This window comes from Pleurodeles waltl, chromosome 6, assembly GCF_031143425.1.
Source record: "Pleurodeles waltl isolate 20211129_DDA chromosome 6, aPleWal1.hap1.20221129, whole genome shotgun sequence".
Classification (NCBI taxonomy): domain Eukaryota; kingdom Metazoa; phylum Chordata; class Amphibia; order Caudata; family Salamandridae; genus Pleurodeles; species Pleurodeles waltl.
Genome location: NC_090445.1, coordinates 1,686,178,149 through 1,686,199,581, shown reverse-complemented (window position 1 = coordinate 1,686,199,581; position 21,433 = coordinate 1,686,178,149). Strand labels below are relative to the sequence as shown.

General features: G+C 44.1%; 1 protein-coding gene across 3 annotated transcripts in view; it reads left to right on the top strand.

The window, feature by feature from the left end:
• SCAI (suppressor of cancer cell invasion) overlaps positions 1-14,461 on the top strand; it is a 538,528-nt gene extending 524,067 nt beyond the window's left edge. For all 3 annotated transcript variants that reach the window (XM_069241740.1, XM_069241742.1, XM_069241741.1), the window contains 3 exons: positions 3,097-3,270; positions 6,348-6,448; positions 13,469-14,461. In XM_069241740.1, the coding sequence (XP_069097841.1) occupies positions 3,097-3,270; positions 6,348-6,448; positions 13,469-13,615 (422 nt within the window). In that variant the 3' untranslated portion in view covers positions 13,616-14,461. The remainder of the gene's footprint in view (positions 1-3,096; positions 3,271-6,347; positions 6,449-13,468) is intronic.
• The last annotated feature ends 6,972 nt before the right edge of the window (positions 14,462-21,433 follow it).

The window sequence follows — 21,433 nt, the reverse complement described above, 5'->3', positions numbered from 1 at the left end:
CTTAGGAGAATTATACCACCAAGAACACCACCTGTTCCTTCATGGAACCTAAATGTTGTCCTAACTAGACTTATGGGTCCACCTTTTGAACCCATGCACTCCTGCGACATACAGTTCCTAACCTGGAAGGTGGCATTTCTCATCGCCATTACTTCCCTAAGAAGAGTAAGCGAGATTCAGGCGTTTACAATACAGGAACCTTTTATACAACTACACAAGAATAAGGTCGTCCTAAGGACCAATCCTAAATCTTTGCCAAAGGTTATTTCACTGTTCCATCTAAATCAAACAGTGGAACTTCCAGTGTTCTTTCCACAGCCAGATACCGTAGCTGAAAGGGCACTACATACATTAGATGTCAAAAGAGCATTGATGTATTACATTGACAGAACAAAAAACATCAGAAAGACTAAACAACTATTTATTGCATTTCAAAAACCTCATGCAGGAAACCCAATATCAAAACAAGGTATAGCCAGATGGATAGTTAAATGCATCCAAATCTGCTACCTTAAAGCAAAACGACAGCTGCCCATTACACCAAGGGCACACTCAACCAGAAAGAAAGGTGCTACCATGGCCTTTCTAGGAAACATCCCAATGCAAGAAATATGTAAGGCAGCCACATGGTCTACGCCTCACACATTCACCAAGCACTACTGTGTAGACGTGTTATCCGCACAACAAGCCACAGTAGGTCAAGCCGTATTAAGAACATTATTTCAGACTACTTCCACTCCTACAGGCTGATCCACCGCTTTTGGGGAGATAACTGCTTACTAGTCTATGCAAAACATGCGTATCTACAGCGACAGATGCCATCGAACTGAAAATGTCACTTACCCAGTGTACATCTGTTCGTGGCATCAGTCGCAGTAGATTCGCATGTGCCCACCCGCCTCCCCGGGAGCCTGTAGCAGTTTGGAAGTTACCTTCAATTATTTATATATGTATCATCTCAACCTTAAATAGGTGCATACTTAGTCACTCCATTGCATGGGCACTATTACTACAATTCAACTCCTACCTCACCCTCTGCGGGGAAAAACAATCGAAGATGGAGTCGACGCCCATGCGCAATGGAGACAAAAGGAGGAGTCACTCGGTCCCGTGACTCGAAAGACTTCTTCGAAGAAAAACAACTTGTAACACTCCGGCCCAACACCAGATGGCGAGCTATTGCAAAACATGCGAATCTACTGCGACTGATGCCACGAACAGATGTACACTGGGTAAGTGACATTTTCATTTCTGAGCAGGTAGGGGTCCTACCGACTACTGCCTTCTCTGAAAAAATTAAACGAAAACGTTTTATTTTTTGTTTTTGAAATGCATCTTGTTTTCCTTTAAGGAAAATGGGCTGCATTCCACACAAAAAAAACGGCTTTATTTAAAAGCAGTCACAGACATGGTGGTCTGCTGTCTCCAGCAGGCCACCATCCCTGTGAGGGCCGCCATTGCCAAGGGGATCGCAAATAGCGACTTACCTCATGAATAGTCATGAGGTAGGCATCTGCGACCCCCTTGCGAGTCGCAAATAGTGTCATTGACACTATACAACATTCGGTTTTGTGACTCGCAAATTGTGAGTGACTCTGACTCGCAATTTGCGAGTTGCAAAACCAAAGTTTTATACATGTAGCCCTAAATTCTGAATGCTGTTCAGTCAGGGTAGTCTCAAATGAGTCATCTTGCTCGTTGTCTAGGAATTCATCCCTGAACATATCGGGAAGTGGGGACCTTCTTAGATGGAATTTCCACCCCAATCAACCTTTGAGCTAGTACCCATTTTTTCTAAATCACTTTGCAAAGAGGCAAACATCTTAGTTTTCAAGCATTTCTAAGTCAATCTGTCTCTGCTGGTGACATGTTTTTTATTTCTGTTTGTGTATTCTTCAATCCCAGTCTGCAGAGGAAACATGTATAAAACAGAGCTTAAAATAAGGTGCTGTGACAAATTTTATGGAGGGAGAGGATAGGTATCACTCTTTGGTTTATTTATTAATTGTCAGGATAGGATGCCCTTTGACATAATTCATTTCTCTACATAGTGTATTCTGAAGAGAGAATATATTGATGAGAAAATGTTTTCCTATGATTTGTTGTGCAGTGGCACAGTAACATCTTGTTTGGAATATTGCTTGTCAAAGTATGCTAAGTTGCTGAAGTTGACACTTGAGTTTTAATCCTGATTTTAGCACTGACCAAGCAAATAACTTAGGACCTCATTATGACCCTGGCGGTCACCAGACCGCCAGTGTCACGGTCACGGTCGGACCGCCGCCAAACTGGCATTCCGACTGTGACAATACAACCGTGGTAAAAGCTTTGCAGACAGTGATTTGTGCGATGGGTGCTGGTGCACCTGACGCACAACAGCATTGCCGCTGGCTCTATTATGAGCCGGCATCAATGTTGTTGTGCATTTCCTGCTGGACCAGTGGGCGGAAACTGTGTTTCCACCCGCTGGCCAGCGGGAAACACATAATAGGTCCAGCGGGAAGGTGGCCGCACTGGCGGTTTCTTGTCCTGCTGGGAGTTTGACGGGCGGCCTTTTCCACCTGCCAGACTCCTAATGAGAGCCTTAACGTCTATTTGCCTGAAGTTGTAAATATATATGATGCAAGTGGGCACAAAATGAACTCTACCCGGTCTGACTAGTACTGTCCTGGTTACTTGTTCCCATTACGCCTCCTTACACTGCTTCAGCCTTACATGTGTGACGATGAGCATGTCTACTGAATTTATGAATGATTTCCATTTTGATTAATTACTTGTACATGTATGTCTTGTGAATAGACTGAAAATCATGCATGGACCCACTTACATTGCACACAACTATATACAATTTTGTAGGTTATGACTGTCCACTGGTGATCATTTATAGAACTACACGACCCAAGCTATTGTGCGTCCAGTTTTTATTGTGGGGTGAACTTATGGTTCCTGTAGTGCTACCCAGAGTAACAACTATCATATTAATTAGAACCTCAGTACTACAATGTTGTGTACCAAAGTGTGTGGACAGAGTGTGAGTGGAACAACACTGGGAGTGCTCTGCCTCCTGAACACCTAATCTTGTGTTTCTGATTTTAGATCAGTCCCAAAGGGGCAGCCTCTTCACCCTCTTCCTGAACAATCCCTTGATGGCCTTCCTCTTCATCTGTGGCCTCTCGAGCATGCGTAAAGGTTTATGGGAAAAGTGCCAGGAATACGTAAGGAAAATCAACCGGGACATTGCACAATTAATAACACATTCCCGCTCAATTGGTAAGTCTGCGAAGAACAATGCGACCAAGTTTCTACTCCTCCTGGAGATGTGTCTGTGTTGAGCAGAAGTAAATTCAGACTTGGATAGTGCCAATCCAAACTACACGTAATACCCTAGCAAATGTTCGGTTGATTTCTTTTGGGACCTCCATTACTTCAGTCTTTGCCAAACAGCCTTTTGCTTGTTTTTATTCATATCTACATCTCTTTTTATTTATTTGTTGGCATATTTAACTTTTGATAGCACCAATGCTAAAACTTGCTTTGTGTTCCCATACTTCTTTTTGCAGTGGTACTTGTGTCTGTGCTGTCGCAACTTTTTTAAGTTTGTGAGACGGCTGTTTAGGGGAATGGTGTGCCTTCCTTTTATTTCCTGCAGCACCTTCTTCTGGGGTCACAGGTCTGCTCGTGCTTTAGAGGCTGCTCTCAAACTCTTCATGGTGTACGGGAGGTTCCTTTAGCGGTTCATCCTTCTAGGACCTTGATCCACTACCTTACGTGTTCATCCCACACTGGCCCACCTACACCTGTTGCCAGGCTAGTGACAACTTTTAAATATTTTTTTCTCCAGCAAATGAGATAGGTTTCCAGGTATGTTCCCAAGAGGTATATAACCAATGCCTGAGAAGATTTGTCTCAGCTTACAGAGTCCATGACGCACAGGATCTCAAATAACAAAAAATGTTTCACATTAAAGTATTACATTGTTTCTTCTTTATTATTTCATTTCTTCAAAAGAACTTTCTTAGAGCAAAAATCAGCTACAACAAGTTTGCATCCATAGCACGTCAGATTCATCTGATGCTACTTTGATGTTTTGAGATCCTGTGGGATGCTGAGGAAGGTACACTTTGGTACTGCAAACAGATGTCGACAGGGAAAGCAAACATTTTGTAACTGAATGTTGCCATGAAGCGGTGTCACTTTTATTCCAAAGAAGGTCTCAGACTTCATATTGATGAACTAAATTCCAGTCAGAGGTAAGGTGGACTTGCATGTCCACTTTCTTGTAGTATGTAAGCTCCAAGCCCAAATTTCTGAACAACTTAGCAGATTTTTTCAAACATAAGGTTGAGACCATAAATAGGGACTTTGACACTACTACAAATTCTAGTGCCCTTTGTGCTGCAAGTGAGTCAGAGGAACTAAGCCATCCAAAGCTCTTTAATTTTCCCGCTCTCTACTGAGAGAGAGTTGGATTTGATTAAACAAACTAAATTTGGTGCCCCATCTGATCCCTGTCATCCCAAATTACTCCAAGAGATTGCAGGTACAGTGCCACCCCCTCTTTCCCACCTTACTAATCAATCATATTATCAACATAGGCATCTTTCCATCAGAGTGGAAAAAGGCCTCTGTATTGCCATTGCTTAAAGAACCCACATTGGATCCTAATGAGGAGAAGAATTATCGTCCCATTTCATGCCTTACTTTCCCTGCTAAAATCTTAGAGAAAGATATGAACATCGCGGTGTCAGAATTTCTCGACCAAAACGAGATTATGGATGGAGCCCAATTCAGCTTCAGAAAGGCTCGAAGTACAGAATCAGCACTTGTAGTAGCCACAGAGGAAATAAGGGACATTATGGATAATGCAGGCAAGGCTGCGGTGGTCCTACTGGACATTGTCCGCAGTCTTATCAACAGTGAGCCACTCTGTCCTGATGCAAAGAATAACGGAGATAGGAATTGGTAGGCTAGCCTATGATCTGTCTTCTTTCTTCTTGGAAAGAGAGCAATCAGTCATGTTAGGAGACTTCATATCCAAACCCACAAAGGTTCATCACTTAGTCCCACCCTATTTAATATCTATGTGGCCCCCTTTGTAAAACTCATAAGATCGTTCAGCTTTTCAACCATCTCCTACGCTGATGACACGCAAATTGTGGTGTCCATCACGAGTAACATCGAGGAGGTGGCGCAGCAGTTTAGCAACTGTATGCAAGCAGTGGTTTGCTGGATGAGCGACCACTGTCGGAAGCTGAATTCCCCCAAAAAATAAAGTACTTATTTTTGGTGGGGACACCTCCTTTTGGAGTGATACCTGGTGGCCACAGACTCTTGGACCACTTCCTACTGCAGTTCCCAAAGTGAGAAACCTTGGAATAATTTTTTACTCCAAACTCACGTTTACCGAACAGACAAATAATCTATTATCTATCTGCTTTTATTAGTTAAAAACCCTAAGGAAAATGTTACCCTTCATCTCAAAAGACCTACAGAAGACTGTTATCATCTCTCTGGTCTTATCAAGGCTCAACTACTGCAGTGCCTTTATCTGGGCATGCAGCAAGGCTCCCTCAAAAAATTGCAGTGAGTGCAGAATGCGGCTGCTAAATTGATTAAAAACATCAAGAAATTTGACCCAGTCTCAAAGGCTTTGGAGGAGCTGCACTGGGTCCCAATAAAAAAACGAGAGTGATGTTCAGAGCATTGTGCACAGCACATAAAGCACTCCACGGCTTTGGCCCAGGCTAAACTAAATAACAAATTCTCATGGTACACCCCTGGAAGATGCCTTCAGTCGGCAACTTCCAAAACAGTTGGGGTGCCGAGAACTTACACTGCTTCCAGAAGTTTTGTACACTTAGGGCCATATGTATGAACACATTTTCCCATTGACACAGAACGGGAAAAACCCTTTGCTACATCTGGCCCTTAACTTGTAAGCTTTGGAAGTTGCTTCCCTGGCACCTAAGAAGCCAGCCGTAGTTGCTGCTTTTCAGGAAACAGCCTAAAATATTGCTATTCTCACTTCCTCTTTAATGCAGAATTCCCTCTTATTGCAGACGCTAGTTGCAAGACGCCTTCGGGCATATGTCGTACTCTATAGATAAATATCATATCATATATATCTATCATAAATGGCTTTGAGGGTCCTCTGTGATTTTTGTTGCAATTTAAACCTTTCAGACTTGTCAGACAAACTATTGTTACACTCATTTCTCAAGAGACATTGTGAATTCAGTTTTTTTGTTTTCAAATGTTTGTTACAAAAGAGCATGCATTAGTTTATAGTTTTGCTAAGTCAGCAAGCAAGAATAACCTTGGCTTTTTTTTTTTTTTTTAATTCACAGATCAATCATTTCTGCAATTCTTTGGTGATGAATTTCTCCGCCTGCTCCTAACAAGATTTGTCTTTTGCTCTGCCACCATCAGGCTACACAAAAGTTTCAGGGTATGCAAATTATTTTCTATTGATTTCCTGGAGAATTAAATAGTCTGGAATTTAAAGGACGGTTTTTCACCTCTTGTTACTGCTTGCTTTTGGAAGTCCTGTTTTTGATAGATGCTTCTAACTACAGATTCCTCACTTTGTGAATATTCTGCAGGAGTCAGACTGGATCAAGACTTATCCACAAATTGTTTCCAGTTTTCAAGGGAAAAAGTTACCTCTTAAGACGGCAACTCTCAATCTCCATAGAGGGTGCGAGGGCATCAGCACGCCACCTAGCCTTGCTCTGGTTTTCCATTGAAGCTGATCCCAGGCCTAGTCCCAATGCACACTAAATTTCTGGGTTTGTCAATAATGGCGCAGCAGTGGAAGCCTTTAGGGAGGCCATGCTGCATACTTTCGGGACTTTACTGGTTCTCTCTGGCACACCTCTGGGCCCAAATGATCGACAGGGCCCTCCTATCGAATGTCTGCCAGTGAGTCTGCCCTCAGCGTTGTCTGTGCTCATTGAATCTGCTTTGGATTAAGCACCTGCTCTGATGCTGCTTTTGGTTCCAGAACCATCTGGTGCTCTAGTTAACTTTGCGTCAATGCCACCAACACTGGAGGAGGATCGACAACCCATTTTGCACTCCGAGTCCGAGCAGGGCCCTGATCCCATCGCACCACAACCAATCAGCAACCCTTCAGATTCTGATACCTTGCCCTTAGCAGGCAGCAGGGCTCAGACTTTAAACAACCTTGTTGACACTTATTCAGTGACATTTTTGATAAAGTGTATGATTTTGTTTCCGAGTATGATTAGGAAAACTGGTATGAGGCATTACAACATATCAGTGGCCTTGATACTTCACCAGGTACTGACCTTGTTTCTCCCCTCGGCCCAGCCATCAAAGAAAGCACCTTCTGCGCTGTCGCTATGCGGAAGGCGCCAAAATACTGTACCTACAACTACCTACCATGTAGGTGAAGGCTAATGTTCTTACAGAGGTACTCCATCCTGGTCAAGCACGTGCACAACCTTTCCTACCACTTGAAGCATAATGAAGCAATCATGGATACCCTCTTGGGCAAAACCGTGTTCGGGAACACCAATCTGTAGGCAGGTCGCACTGCTCTATTGTGGTGGTGCAGCCATCCACCAGTAATTAAATACTGATGCCTTCCCCACCACCCAACCTAATTGTGAATCTACACAGATAGAGACACTTGCTAACGCATCTTTTTCACCACAAGCCTTGCTCTGTGGTCGATAAATGGCAGCTGTCTTCTAGGCCGCTTCACATGCCCTATGAGACGTAGTGGACCAAGTTTTACCAACAGTTGTGGATGACTCTGAGCGTCCTTGACCCAAACTATTCAGGATTGCCACGATGCAGCAAAATTTGTTATCTGCTCTGGCTTGGGCACAAGTGACTTCTTAAGTCTAGTGATTGGTACAAACCTGTATGAGGTTTACAGGGATGTCCAAGCATCCCTAAATGACATGCCATTCCATCTTACTGGAACATTTTAAAGTAGGCAGGACCACAGTGCATTCTTTAGACCTGTATGCCCCATCCAGACAGTTCCATCAACAATTACGCCTCGTTCAAGGCTATGGTATGGGTTTCCATTAACGCAGAAGCCAGTCCCCACCACAGCCCAACAGGTCTCCCAGCAATTTCGTGGCTTAGGCTGTAGCTTACAAAGGGAAAGCACAGGGTGTAGGAAAGTACCATCTTGCCTGGCATGTTACCCCCATTTTTCACTGTATATATGTTGTTTTAGTTGTATGTGTCACTGGGACCCTGGTAACCCAGGGCCCCAGTGCTCATAAGTGTGCCTGAATGTGTTACCTGTGTAGTGACTAACTGTCTCACTGAAGCTCTGCTAATCAGAACCTCAGTGGTTATGCTCTCTCATTTCTTTCCAAATTGTCACTGACAGGCTAGTGACCATTTTTACCAATTTACATTGGCTTACTGGAACACCCTTATAATTCCCTAGTATATGGTACTGAGGTACCCAGGGTATTGGGGTTCCAGGAGATCCCTATGGGCTGCAGCATTTCTTTTGCCACCCATAGGGAGCTCTGACAATTCTTACACAGGCCTGCCACTACAGCCTGAGTGAAATAACGTCCACGTTATTTCACAGCCATTTTACACTGCACTTAAGTAACTTATAAGTCACCTATATGTCTAACCTTTACCTGGTAAAGGTTAGGTGCAAAGTTACTTAGTGTGAGGGCACCCTGGCACTAGCCAAGGTGCCCCCACATTGTTCAGAGCCAATTCACTGAACTTTGTGAGTGCGGGGACACCATTACATGCGTGCACTACATATAGGTCACTACCTATATGTAGCTTCACCATGGTAACTCCGAATATGGCCATGTAACATGTCTATGATCATGGAATTGCCCCCTCTATGCCATCCTGGCATTGTTGGGACAATTCCATGATCCCAGTGGTCTGTAGCACAGACCCTGGTACTGCCAGACTGCCCTTCCTGGGGTTTCTCTGCAGCTGCTGCTGCTGCCAACCCCTCAGACAGGCAGCTGCCCTCCTGGGGTCCAGCCAGGCCTGGCCCAGGATGGCAGAACAAAGAACTTCCTCTGAGAGAGGGTGTGACACCCTCTCCCTTTGGAAAATGGTGTGAAGGCAGGGGAGGAGTAGCCTCCCCCAGCCTCTGGAAATGCTTTGTTGGGCACAGATGTGCCCAATTCTGCATAAGCCAGTCTACACCGGTTCAGGGACCCCTTAGCCCCTGCTCTGGCGCGAAACTGGACAAAGGAAAGGGGAGTGACCACTCCCCTGACCTGCACCTCCCCTGGGAGGTGTCCAGAGCCCCTCCAGTGTGCTCCAGACCTCTGCCATCTTGGAAACAGAGGTGCTGCTGGCACACTGGACTGCTCTGAGTGGCCAGTGCCACCAGGTGACGTCAGAGACTCCTGCTGATAGGCTCCTTCAGGTGTTAGTAGCCTATCCTCTCTCCTAGGTAGCCAAACCCTCTTTTCTGGCTATTTAGGGTCTCTGTCTCTGGGGAAACTTTAGATAACGAATGCATGAGCTCAGCCGAGTTCCTCTGCATCTCCCTCTTCACCTTCTGATAAGGAATCGACCGCTGACCGCGCTGAAAGCCTGCAAACCTGCAACATAGTAGCAAAGACGACTACTGCAACTCTGTAACGCTGATCCTGCCGCCTTCTCGACTGTTTTCCTGCTTGTGCATGCTGTGGGGGTAGTCTGCCTCCTCTCTGCACCAGAAGCTCCGAAGAAATCTCCCGTGGGTCGACGGAATCTTCCCCCTGCAACCGCAGGCACCAAAAAGCTGCATTACCGGTCCCTTGGGTCTCCTCTCAGCACGACGAGCGAGGTCCCTCGAATCCAGCGACGCTGTCCAAGTGACCCCCACAGTCCAGTGACTCTTCAGCCCAAGTTTGGTGGAGGTAAGTCCTTGCCTCACCTCGCTGGGCTGCATTGCTGGGAACCGCGACTTTGCAGCTACTCCGGCCCCTGTGCACTTCCGGCGGAAATCCTTCGTGCACAGCCAAGCCTGGGTCCACGGCACTCTAACCTGCATTGCACGACTTTCTAAGTTGGTCTCCGGCGACGTGGGACTCCTTTGTGCAACTTCGGCGAGCACCGTTTCACGCATCCTCGTAGTGCCTGTTTCTGGCACTTCTCCGGGTGCTACCTGCTTCAGTGAGGGCTCTTTGTCTTGCTCTACGTCCCCTCTCTCTTCAGGTCCAATTTGCGACCTCCTGGTCCCTCCTGGGCCCCAGCAGCGTCCAAAAACGCCAAACGCACGATTTGCGTGTAGCAAGGCTTGTTGGCGTCCTTCCGGCGGGAAAACACTTCTGCACGACTCTCCAAGAAAAGAGGGATCCGTCCACCAAAGGGGAAGTCTCTAGCCCTTTTCGTTCCTGCAGAAACCTCAGCTTCTTCTGTCCAGTCGAAGCTTCTTTGCACCCGCAGCTGGCATTTCCTGGGCACCTGCCCATCTACGACTTGCTTGTGACTTTTGGACTTGGTCCCCTTGTTCCACAGGTACCCTAGATTGGAAATCCACAGTTGTTGCATTGCTGGGTTGTGTCTTTCCTGCATTATTCCTCTAACACTACTCTTTTGTCCTTAGGGGAACTTTAGTGCACTTTGCACTCACTTTTCAGGGTCTTGGGGAGGGTTATTTTTCTAACTCTCACTATTTTCTAATAGTCCCAGCGACCCTCTACAAGGTCACATAGGTTTGGGGTCCATTCGTGGTTCGCATTCCACTTTTGGAGTATATGGTTTGTGTTGCCCCTATCCCTATGTTTCCCCATTGCATCCTATTGTAACTATACATTGTTTGCACTGTTTTCTAAGACTATACTGCATATTTTTGCTATTGTGTATATATATCTTGTGTATATTTCCTATCCTCTCACTGAGGGTACACTCTAAGATATTTTGGCATATTGTCATAAAAATAAAGTACCTTTATTTTTAGTATAACTGTGTATTGTGTTTTCTTATGATACTGTGCATATGACACTAAGTGGTACTGTAGTAGCTTCACACGTCTCCTAGTTCAGCCTAAGCTGCTCTGCTAAGCTACCATTATCTATCAGCCTAAGCTGCTAGACACCCTATACACTAATAAGGGATAACTGGGCCTGGTGCAAGGTGCAAGTACCCCTTGGTACTCTCTACAAGCCAGTCCAGCCTCCTACACAGGGCATTAGGAACATTGGGCAGCTCTGCCACCCACTGCCGCAGTCCCAAACCCTTTTTGGTTTGTCATTTACGGCATAAAGCCACCCTATCCAGGGCAAGATTCCACATTTTCTCCAAGAGTGACAAGCCATTACATCAGAAAGGTGGGTCCTTCAAATTGTTAGTCAATGCTACACCCTCCCATTTCTTTCTACACCTCTGCACTTTCCGTCACCATCAGGCTGGTTGACGGAGGACCACATGTCCACCTTGCAGCAGGGAGTGCAGGCCCTTTTGGCCTAAGGAGCCATTGAGAGGTTTCTGGCCTCACAAGTAGGAACTGTTTGTTACTCCCACTTCTTCCTTGTGCCGAAAAAGGATGGAGACCTTCACCCGCTTTTAGATCTTTGCCCTCTCAACACCTTCCTGTGGAAGGATATATTCAAAATGCTCACGCTAGCCCAGATCTTGTCTGCCCTAGACCCTAGAAACCAGATGGTGGTGCTGGACCTGCAGGACGCTTGTTTTCATATCCGCTCCTGCAGAGCCACAGGCGCGATCAGCGGTTCTAGTGGACCAGGGACATTGGCAGTTCACGGTGCTCCCTGTTGGCCTCACCAGTGCCCTTCGGGTGTTCACAAAATTAATGACTGTGGTCACAGAACACTTTCAGAGGTCGGTTGTATCAGTCTTCTCATACCTTGACGACTGGCGTCGAAAGTGTTATGATCATTTTGTAGACCTCTAGCTTAGGACCATTTTAGATGAAAAAAGAGTCCAGTTCACAGAACGGAGAGACGCGAGGGGGAGAGTGAAAAATGTTGAGAAGGACATTTTGCCCACCGGGCCCTGCAGGATTTTTTGGTAGGAGTCATTTCAGAGCCACCACCCGGGGAAGTACTGCCAAGGTATCTATGCAGAAGGTGAGAAATTTCCAATTAGAAGTGTCCATCAGAGGAACAAGTTACTTACCTTCGGTAACGCCCTTTCTGGTGGATACTCTGTGAGATTTTTTACTCTCCCCCTCGCGTCTCTCCGTTCTGTGAACTGGACTTTTTTCATCTAAGATGGTCCTAAGCTAGAGGTCTACAAAATGACCATAACCCTTTACCAATGGGTTCTGTGTCTGTGGGCACAAACAGCCTAATAAAGGAACTGACGCAAGTGCGCATCAGTGGCGCTTATATGTGGCACCGTTCGTCATGCCCAGAGCAGAACAATGTGGGTGCGATGCTGCGCGATGCCACCCGACTCGACCGTAGTAGTACTGCTTTGAAGTTTCTGGATCCAGTCTGACACTTAAGGAATATTCAGAAAGGTTTGGAATCTGTGATTAGATATAGGATCCAACAGAAAGAGTTTTACAGAAGGGAAAGTAGCTTGTTCTCTCCAGCTTTACCTGAAAATCAGTAGCTTCTTTTAACAATTTCTCCAGGTGCCTGGAAAATTGTTCCCTGTATTGTATTTGAAAGCAAAGGTTTTAGTTCATTAATCAGCATTGTTAAAATTACGTGGCGCAATGAAGTCAGTTTCTGCAGGAAGGATAATGAATTTTAAGGCACACTAATGTTGCTGGTTTTTCCATATGTAGTCTTTTTAATCATAACTCTGAGCTTTTAATCACTGTATGCATTCTATTTGTCTATCTAACCATCTGTATGACCCCTTTCCACGTAGCTTTCCATTCTGTGTAGATGACTTACTGAACAAATTGCTTTTTTCTATAAATGCTTGACAGTCTACTTATGACATCCTTCAGTGTTGTTCTTTCGTAACTTGCTATTTAGTTACCCTTAAAGAATGTGCAGTTTGGGAATTGCTGTAATCCTGTTTCCCATATTCATTTTCATTTACCTTTTGGAGACTGTCACTCCCTGTTTATTAAAGGCATTTTATCTCCATTAGTGCTCTTTCAGAATTAGGAATTCGTGTTTATTTTGCTCATTTGGGACATAAGACAAAAGGTGACTGTGGAGTAGATAAATTTGTTCTGTTAAAGTGTTTGTGTGCCTTTTTTGTAACTTTGGATTGATGTAGCTGGAAATACAGACAAATCACAGGACAGATAATTGTCTATCGGGCTTTCCAAAAGTATGTGGTAGAAACAGTGGCCTTTTGACTCAGTAATTTCAGAGGCCCTGGTTTGGCTCTCTGCAGATATCCAGTAGTTGTTTCTGACTCACTGCCAAGCAGTTGACTTTTTGGAGACAATTGTCCAACATGTCGTGGGCAATCTCTGAGGTTGTGCGTCTGAGGGAACCAAAGCGCGCGGTCTTTGTCGTGAACGTACATTTGAATTCAGAGTTTCGTGCTATTCATACCTCTCTTTCGTTTCTTCCAGGAAACACTCAATTATCCAGAAACCTACCCTCCGCTGCCAAAAGAGGACACGGTGGAGAACGTTCATGTACAAAAGCATATTTTGGAGCTGGCGTCCATTTTAGATGTCAGGAATATGTTTCGTGAAAGCACCATGAATGAATATTGAGAACAGTTCTTGACCTAAAACTTTGTGCTCCTTTTATCCACAGAATTTGAAAGGTGCATTATTTTCTAATGTGAAAGCATAGGATTACTTTTTTTATATTGATTTTGTGTTCTAAACCATCATTTGAAAACAAACAAAAAAAAATCATCACCATCCAAAGTGGAGTTTTTAGTCAGCACAGTGACATTTTTTATATACTAAAAAGCGGGCAGGATGTGTGTCCCCCTTCAAGGGCCTGGGAATGCCTGTTTTACAAAAAAAAAAAAATCATGCTTCAACTGGTCCTCTCCATTCAATTGAATTGGCTGGCAGTAAAAATGGAAGCAAGACTCGAGTAGTAAAGCCCCACTCAGTTACATGTAAATATAGCAACCATCTTGTAATGGTCAATATTTATTTTTTAAAGTGTTGGAATTGGTATTTTTTAACATTGCCACCAGAAACATGGTCAAGGAACTGAGACACCAATGAACAATGAGTGGGGTGCATGCAGTCCACTTAGTTAAGAGCTCGGCCATGAAAACACAATATTGTTTGAATTTGTTAAGAATAAAAACATTTATTTATTTCTAAACATGTTTAATTCATGCCACATCCTTTAAATATAATCTGCTGGCTTGAGTTGGCATTGCTTTAAATAGAAACTTACCCATGTTTGATGTGGTCCGAATGCCCCTATCAAGTGGCCCTGGAACGCTGGTTTGCAGCTAGGAACCGCCTTACAATGGGGCTTGCAGCTCTAATCTTCTTTCTATTTCTACAGGATGACTTATTGGGGGGAGGGTTAGAAAGTGGTATCCATTTAAAAGTGTAACAGTATTTTAATTAAAAACGAATGCAAGCACATGTAGCTTCCATTGGAATGTATTTGTAGGATCGCTCCATCTCTATGTCCTCTAAAAATCGCTTCAGTTTGTTGTTTGTCTCAGTCTGCCACCTGATACCCCTATTCCTTTGCAGAAGCAGCTTGCATGCCTCATCAGTGAAACTTGCACCTTTGGAGTCCAGTTATCATGTCTCATTTGGTGTGCTGTGGAACTGCATTGCTCTCAGCCATGCACGATGCCCAAAGACTTTGTGTGTGCCATTTCCTCTTCTGCTGTTTAGGGTCCAAGCAGCTGCAGTAGGGCGTAAGCCCCTAATACATCAAGTTGTTGTTTTAAAAACAGATCAGCATACAGATTTATACAAACAAATTCATTGGACGTTTACTGTGTGAGGTTAGTGGAAAAAAAACTTTCCTTTCAACTGGCTAACTGGTGCCATGGGATATTTTTATGTCCACTGCAGTAAGTCCATCACTTTTCTCTAGCCAGAGTTGTTCATTGTATTTTTCCCATTTAGTGGTGCGCATACTTATTTTACATAAGAATTAATAATTTTGAGTAAGAACCACTATATAACAAGGTAGGTATAACAAGGCGTTTTCTTCGTTCTGCTCACAGACCGCGATGGACAAGGTGCGGGAAAAGTGCAGACCATTCCGGATATAGGTTCTTTGGACAGTGCCACACTGTAATACATTATTACTACACAGGATATGCCACAGCAGCTTGCTAGTGCCAGGGTGGTCAAACAAATGCTACTCTTCACTTGTCAGCTGGGCTCGTAGGTGCATGCACAGTGTTTCTCAACACCCAGCGATACATTTCATATTCTCCTAATATGTGCACCACGTTCAGTTCTTTACTTTTATTCAGAAATGATGGGCAAAGAAACATTTTCTACCGTATTGTTCAACTTAACAATAGGCAGCAAAACATGAGTGAGTGGCAATGCTTGAGTGGATTTGAATAACTGGTTACTACTCTGCACACACCCCATACTCCTCCAAGCCTGGTCCCCATGTCTGGATTGAATGATATGTAGCAGTGATATAACGCTGACAACGTTTTACTTCTGTAACTGGATTCACACTGAGCCTATGTAGCCTGTGTGACATCTGAGGCACATTATAATAACTTTAAAAAAAAAAAATCTTGTTAATACTGTTTTGCAGGACTGTAAGTAACATATGTTTCTATTACACATTTCTTTGATTGTAGAAAGCACCAAGGCCCTGGTGGTTACTGATAGTTCTCAGAAAAGAGTTCACATACACACAACATATATATGTTCAATGGCATGTGTAGCTGCCGATACACATGCTATGCATATCTTTTCCGACATCTAGTGTTGGGCTCGGATTGTTACAAGTTGTTTTTATTCGCGGAAGTCTTTTCGGAGTCACAGGATTGAGTGACTCCTCCTCTCGGTTACAGTGCACATGGGCATTGACTCCATTGTTAAATTGTTTTCTTTCCGCTGTCGGGTTCGGACGTGTTTCCTCTCGCTCTACGATTTCAAATCGGAAAAGATTAGAAAACCTACTTAATCGTCGGTATTGTTTCGATCGCGTTTTCCACCTAGCATCGAACCGGTAGTACCCTCGGAATTTTCATTTCACCCTTCGGGGCACATGCACCCAACTCGAGCTTAGGAAGCCTGACGGATCGGACTCTATTTCGATTTTGCCCTCGGTGCCACGCAGAGTACCTATATACAGCCCAACATCTGGTTTGTAATTTGTGCCTTTCTTCGGACCATCAAGAAGAAGATTGCGAAGCCTGTCAATCATTTTGATCGAAGAAAACCTTAAGAGATCGCAAGGCCCGAAGATTAGAAATGGCGTCGAAAAGCACTTAACATCTCGACGTCATGGAGGAAGAGCAGGCGCAGACAACAGTCTCCATACGAGACACCGACTCCGAGCAAGAATCGGAAGATGATAGACCCATCACTGCTGGCCAGCATGTGAGTGTGTCTGCCCCTATGCCCATACATAAAAAACAATAATTAAAGGCCTTGGGTACACCACTCCCGGAAGGCCATGATTCGGCCCGAAAAAAGACTGTCGGCGACCGACCTTCAGGATCGGTGCCGAAAAAGGCCACTCCTCCGTCCACTTCGGAGTCGAGCAAGTCGGTTAAAACTTCCACCTTGGACTCCAGTAAGCGTCCTCACTCTTTGGAGTCGAAAAATCAGTGTCCTGCTTCTGAGCCGAAACAGCTGACTTCTTTTTCGGGACCGAAAAAGATTCAAAAGTCGGAACCAAAAGAATCCTCATACACAGAGGAACAAGGACTTTCAAGTAAACTCAAGCAAATCTCAAAGCCCATGCAAGAACATCACAAACCTTCTGAAGAAGAGAATGATATTGAGCCAATATTGGAGGTTATGGATGAAAGACAATCAAGAATCCATGTACATAAGGAGACTGGCAGAATTCTAACAGCACCTCCTTTAAAGACTAAAAGAAAGCTGGCCTTTCAAAAGGAACTAAACTCTGTTCAACCACCAGCAAAGGTTCCGAAACTGAAGGAGAAACCACCACCTCTCCCTGTCTCTCCTCCTCACTCTCCACAGCTTTCTTTTTCACCTCCTCAAAATAGTCCACCACCATTGCCTTCTCCAACACACTCAATATACTCACATGGAGATACACTGGACCCTTGGGATCTGTATGGTCCTGATCCCATTCCAGACAATGATCCTTCTCTATACCCAGCCAAGCCTTCTCCACCAGAAGACACTATTGCTTACACTCAAGTAGTTTCTAGAGCAGCTGCTTACCCTGGGGTGCTTATGCACTCTGAACCCCTGGAAAAAGAGTTTTTATTCAACACTCTGTCTTCCACTCATTCTAGATACCAGTGTCTCCCAATGTTTCCTGGAATGGTCAAACATGCGGACCAAATTTTTGATGAGCCTGTTAAAGCTAGAGTGATTACCCCTAGAATTGACAGAAAATACAAGCCTGCCCCTACAGATCCAGACTACATCACACATCAGCGCCATCCTGATTCAGTAGTAGTCAGTGTGGCCAGAAAAAGAGCTAACAGCCAGTCATCAGGAGACGCTCCTCCTTCTCCTGATAAAGAAAGCAGAAAGTGTGATGTTGCAGGCAAGAGAGTAGCCACACAGGCGGCCAACCAATGGCGAATTGTGAATTCACAAGCACTTCTTGCCGGATATGATAGCCCATTGGGGTGAGATGCAAGAAATCATACAGCACCTCCCAAAACAGCATCAAAAGAGGACACAACAGGTTGTAGAAGAGGGACAGGCTATAAGTAATAATCAAATAAGGCCTGCCCTCGATGCTACTGATACAGCCGCAAGGAGTGTTAATACTGCAATTACAATTAGAAGGTATGCATGGCTACGCTCCACTGGTTTTAAACTAGAAATTCAACAGGCAGTACTTAACATGCCTTTTGATGACAGACAGTACTTAACATGCATTTTGATAAAAAGAATTTATTTGGGCCTGAAGTGGACACCACTATAGAAAAACTGAGAAAAGACTCCGATACTGCAAAGGCAATGGGGGCACTATATACCACACCATATAGAGGCTCCTTTCGCAGACCACAGTTTAGAGGAGGATTTAAGCCACAATCCTTCCACCTCCCAGGCAAAGCAGGGACAACAAACACAATATCAAAGAGGGGGATTTAGATGGTCCTACAGAGGACAATATTTTAGAAACAGGGGCAAGTTCCAAGCCTCAAAGCAAGCCACTACACCATCCAAGCAGTGACTTCCTTCTTACCCTTCCACCCCACACATCTCCTGTGGGGGGAAGGCTACAGCAATTCCACTCTCTTTGGCAAAATATCACTTCAGACAGTTGGGTACTATCAATTATCCTCAATGGCTATTGCCTAGAATTGATCTCCACCCCTCCAAACATTCCCCTCGTTACCACAAATTGTCCCCCGGACATAATGTTCTGTTACAAGAAAAGGTACAATCTCTGCTATTAAAACAAGCAATAGAAATAGTCCCACATTCTCAACAAGGAACAGGAATATACTCACTATACTTGCTCATTCCCAAAAAGACGGAACCCTCAGGTCCATCTTGGACCTCAGACCTCTCAATCTATACATCCTGTCAGAACATTTTCACATGGTAACTCTGCAGGATGTCATTCCACTACTTAAAAAACTAGATTACATGTCTGCTTTAGACCTCAAAGATGCGTGTTTCCATATACCCATCCATCCAGCTCACAGAAAATACCTAAGGTTCGTCATAGCAGGAAAACATTACCAGTTCAAAGTTTTGCCATTCGGCATAACAGCTGCTCCAAGGGTGTTCACAAAATGTCTAGCAGTAGTAGCAGCCTACTTAAGAAGACAACACATTCACGTCTTTCCATATGTAGACGATTGGCTAATAAAATCAAGCAAATTTACACAATGCCAAAAACACTCAGTATGTGATACAAACCCTGTATACACTAGGGTTCACTCTCAATTACCAAAAATCACACCCTCAACCAGCACAAGTACAACCTTACCTAGGTGCTATTTTAAATACTCAAAAAGCCCTAGCATATCCAAATACATAAAGGATACAAGCTTTCCATAATCTATTTCCACACATACAGCCAAATCAACAATATACTGTAAGGTTTATCATGAACATTTTAGGGATGATGGCATCTTGCATAGCCATAGTTCCACATGCAAGACTAAACATGAGGCCCTTACAACAGAGCCTCTCACAACAGTGGTCTCAGGCACACGGTCAACTTCAAGATCCAGTGTTGATAGACCGCCAAACACATATGTCTCTTCAATGGTGGAATCTCAGCAGTCTAATGAAGGGACAGTCATTTCAAGACCCTGTGCCTCACAACATAATCACAACAGACACATCAATGATAGGTTGGGGAGCTCATCTCAAGAATCATACCATTCAAGGGAAATGAGATCCCAAACAGAAACAGCTTCACATAAACCATCTAGAATTATTGGCTGTGTTTCTTGCTCTAAAAGCGTTTCAACCTCTTCTCAAACAGAAAACTGTTCTAATCAAAACAGACAACATGACGACCATGTATTACCTCAACAAACAGGGCGGGACACGTTCATCTCAACTGTCCCTACTACCCCAAACAATATAGAAATGGGCCATTCGCAATCACATTCACTTATTAGCAGAATACATTCCAGAGATAGACAATCAACTGGTAGATCTCCTAAGCAGGAATCACCAACAAACTCATGAATGAGAGATTCACCCACAAGTACATCAAAAGTACTTTCAAAAGTGGGGAACACCAGAAATAGATCTATTCACAACAAGCAAAAACGCAAAATGCTAAAACTTCGCATCCAGGCACCCACATCCCATATCCAAAGGCAATGCTCTGTGGATCAATTGGTCAGGGATATTTGATTACGCTTTTCCCCCTCTCCCACTCCTTCCCTTTCTGGTCAACAAACTACATCAGACATCTCTGACCATGATACTTATAGCCCCAACATGGGCACTTCAACATTGGTACACAGCACTCATAGACCTGTCTGTAGTACCTCATTGCAAACTCCCAAACAGACCAGATTTGTTAATACAAAACAAAGGTCAAATCAGGCACCCAAACCCCAATGCTCTCAATCTAGCGATTTGGCTCCTGAAGCCATAGAATTTGGGGGCAGATGTAGGAAGCATTTTGCATGGTGCAAACTGCGAAAATCGCAGTTTGCGCCATGCAAAATGCTCATCGCGATGCACATTCACATTTTGCGATTCGGTACCAACTTGCAAAATGTGAATGCGACTCGCAAATAGGAAGGGGTGTCCCCTTCCTATTTGCAACTCGCACCGCGATGCTAAATTTCTTTGTGACCGTGATCGCGGTCCCAAAGCAATTCGCAGTTACCACCAGTATCACACTGGTGGTACCCCATTCGCAAAAGGGAAGGGGTCCCCAGGGGACCCCTTCCCCTTTGTGAATGTTGCTAAAAATGTTTTTTCAGAGCAGGCAGTGGTCCAATGGCCTACTCTGAAAAAACAAAACCAAATGGTTTAGTTATTTTTTTTATGTTGCAACTCGTTTTCCTTTAAGGAAAACGGGCTGCAATACAAAAAAAACTGCTTTATTTAAAAAGCAGTCACAGACATGGAGGTCTGCTGTCTTCAGCAGGCCACCATCCCTGTGAATACAGGGACTCGCTATGGGGTCGCAAAATGCGACCCACCTCATTAATATTAATGAGGTGGGTCTTTGCGACCCCATTGCGATTCGCAGACACTGTCTGAGACACCGTTCTGCATCCGCATTTGCACTTCAGAAATTGCGAGTTGCACCTAATCGCAAATGCGGAAATTGCTACATCTGGCTCTTGGTTATCTAAAACTTCCATCAAAGTGTATGGAAGTGCTTAAACAAACACATAAACCTACTACCAGACAATGTTATGCTAACAAATGGAAAAGATTTGTTTACTTCTGTCAGTCTAAAAATACTGATCCACTTACAGCATCTATACAAGATATTGGATGCTACCTACTTCATTTGCAAAACTCAAATTTAGCTTTCTCATCCATCAAAATCCACCTTACTGCAATATCTGCATACTTACAAACTATTCAACACACTTCTCTATACAGAGTCCCTGTTATTAAAGCTTTCATGGAAGGATTAAAACACATTATTCCACCTAGGACACCACCTGTTCCTTCTTGGAATCTAAATATTGTACATGCCAGACTCATGGGCCCATCTTTTGAACCCATGCACTCTTATCAAATTCAATTTTTAACATGGAAGGTTGCCTTCCTTGTACCTATTACTTCATTACGAAGAGTTAGTGAAATACAAGCGTTCACTAACGAGGAACCTTTTTTCCAAGTACACAAACATAAAGTTGTACTAAGGACAAATCCAGCATTTCTGCCATAAGTAGTATCTTCTTTTCACATCAACCAAACAGTGGAATTGCCAGTCTTCTTTCCACAGCCAGACTCAGTTGCAGAAAGAGC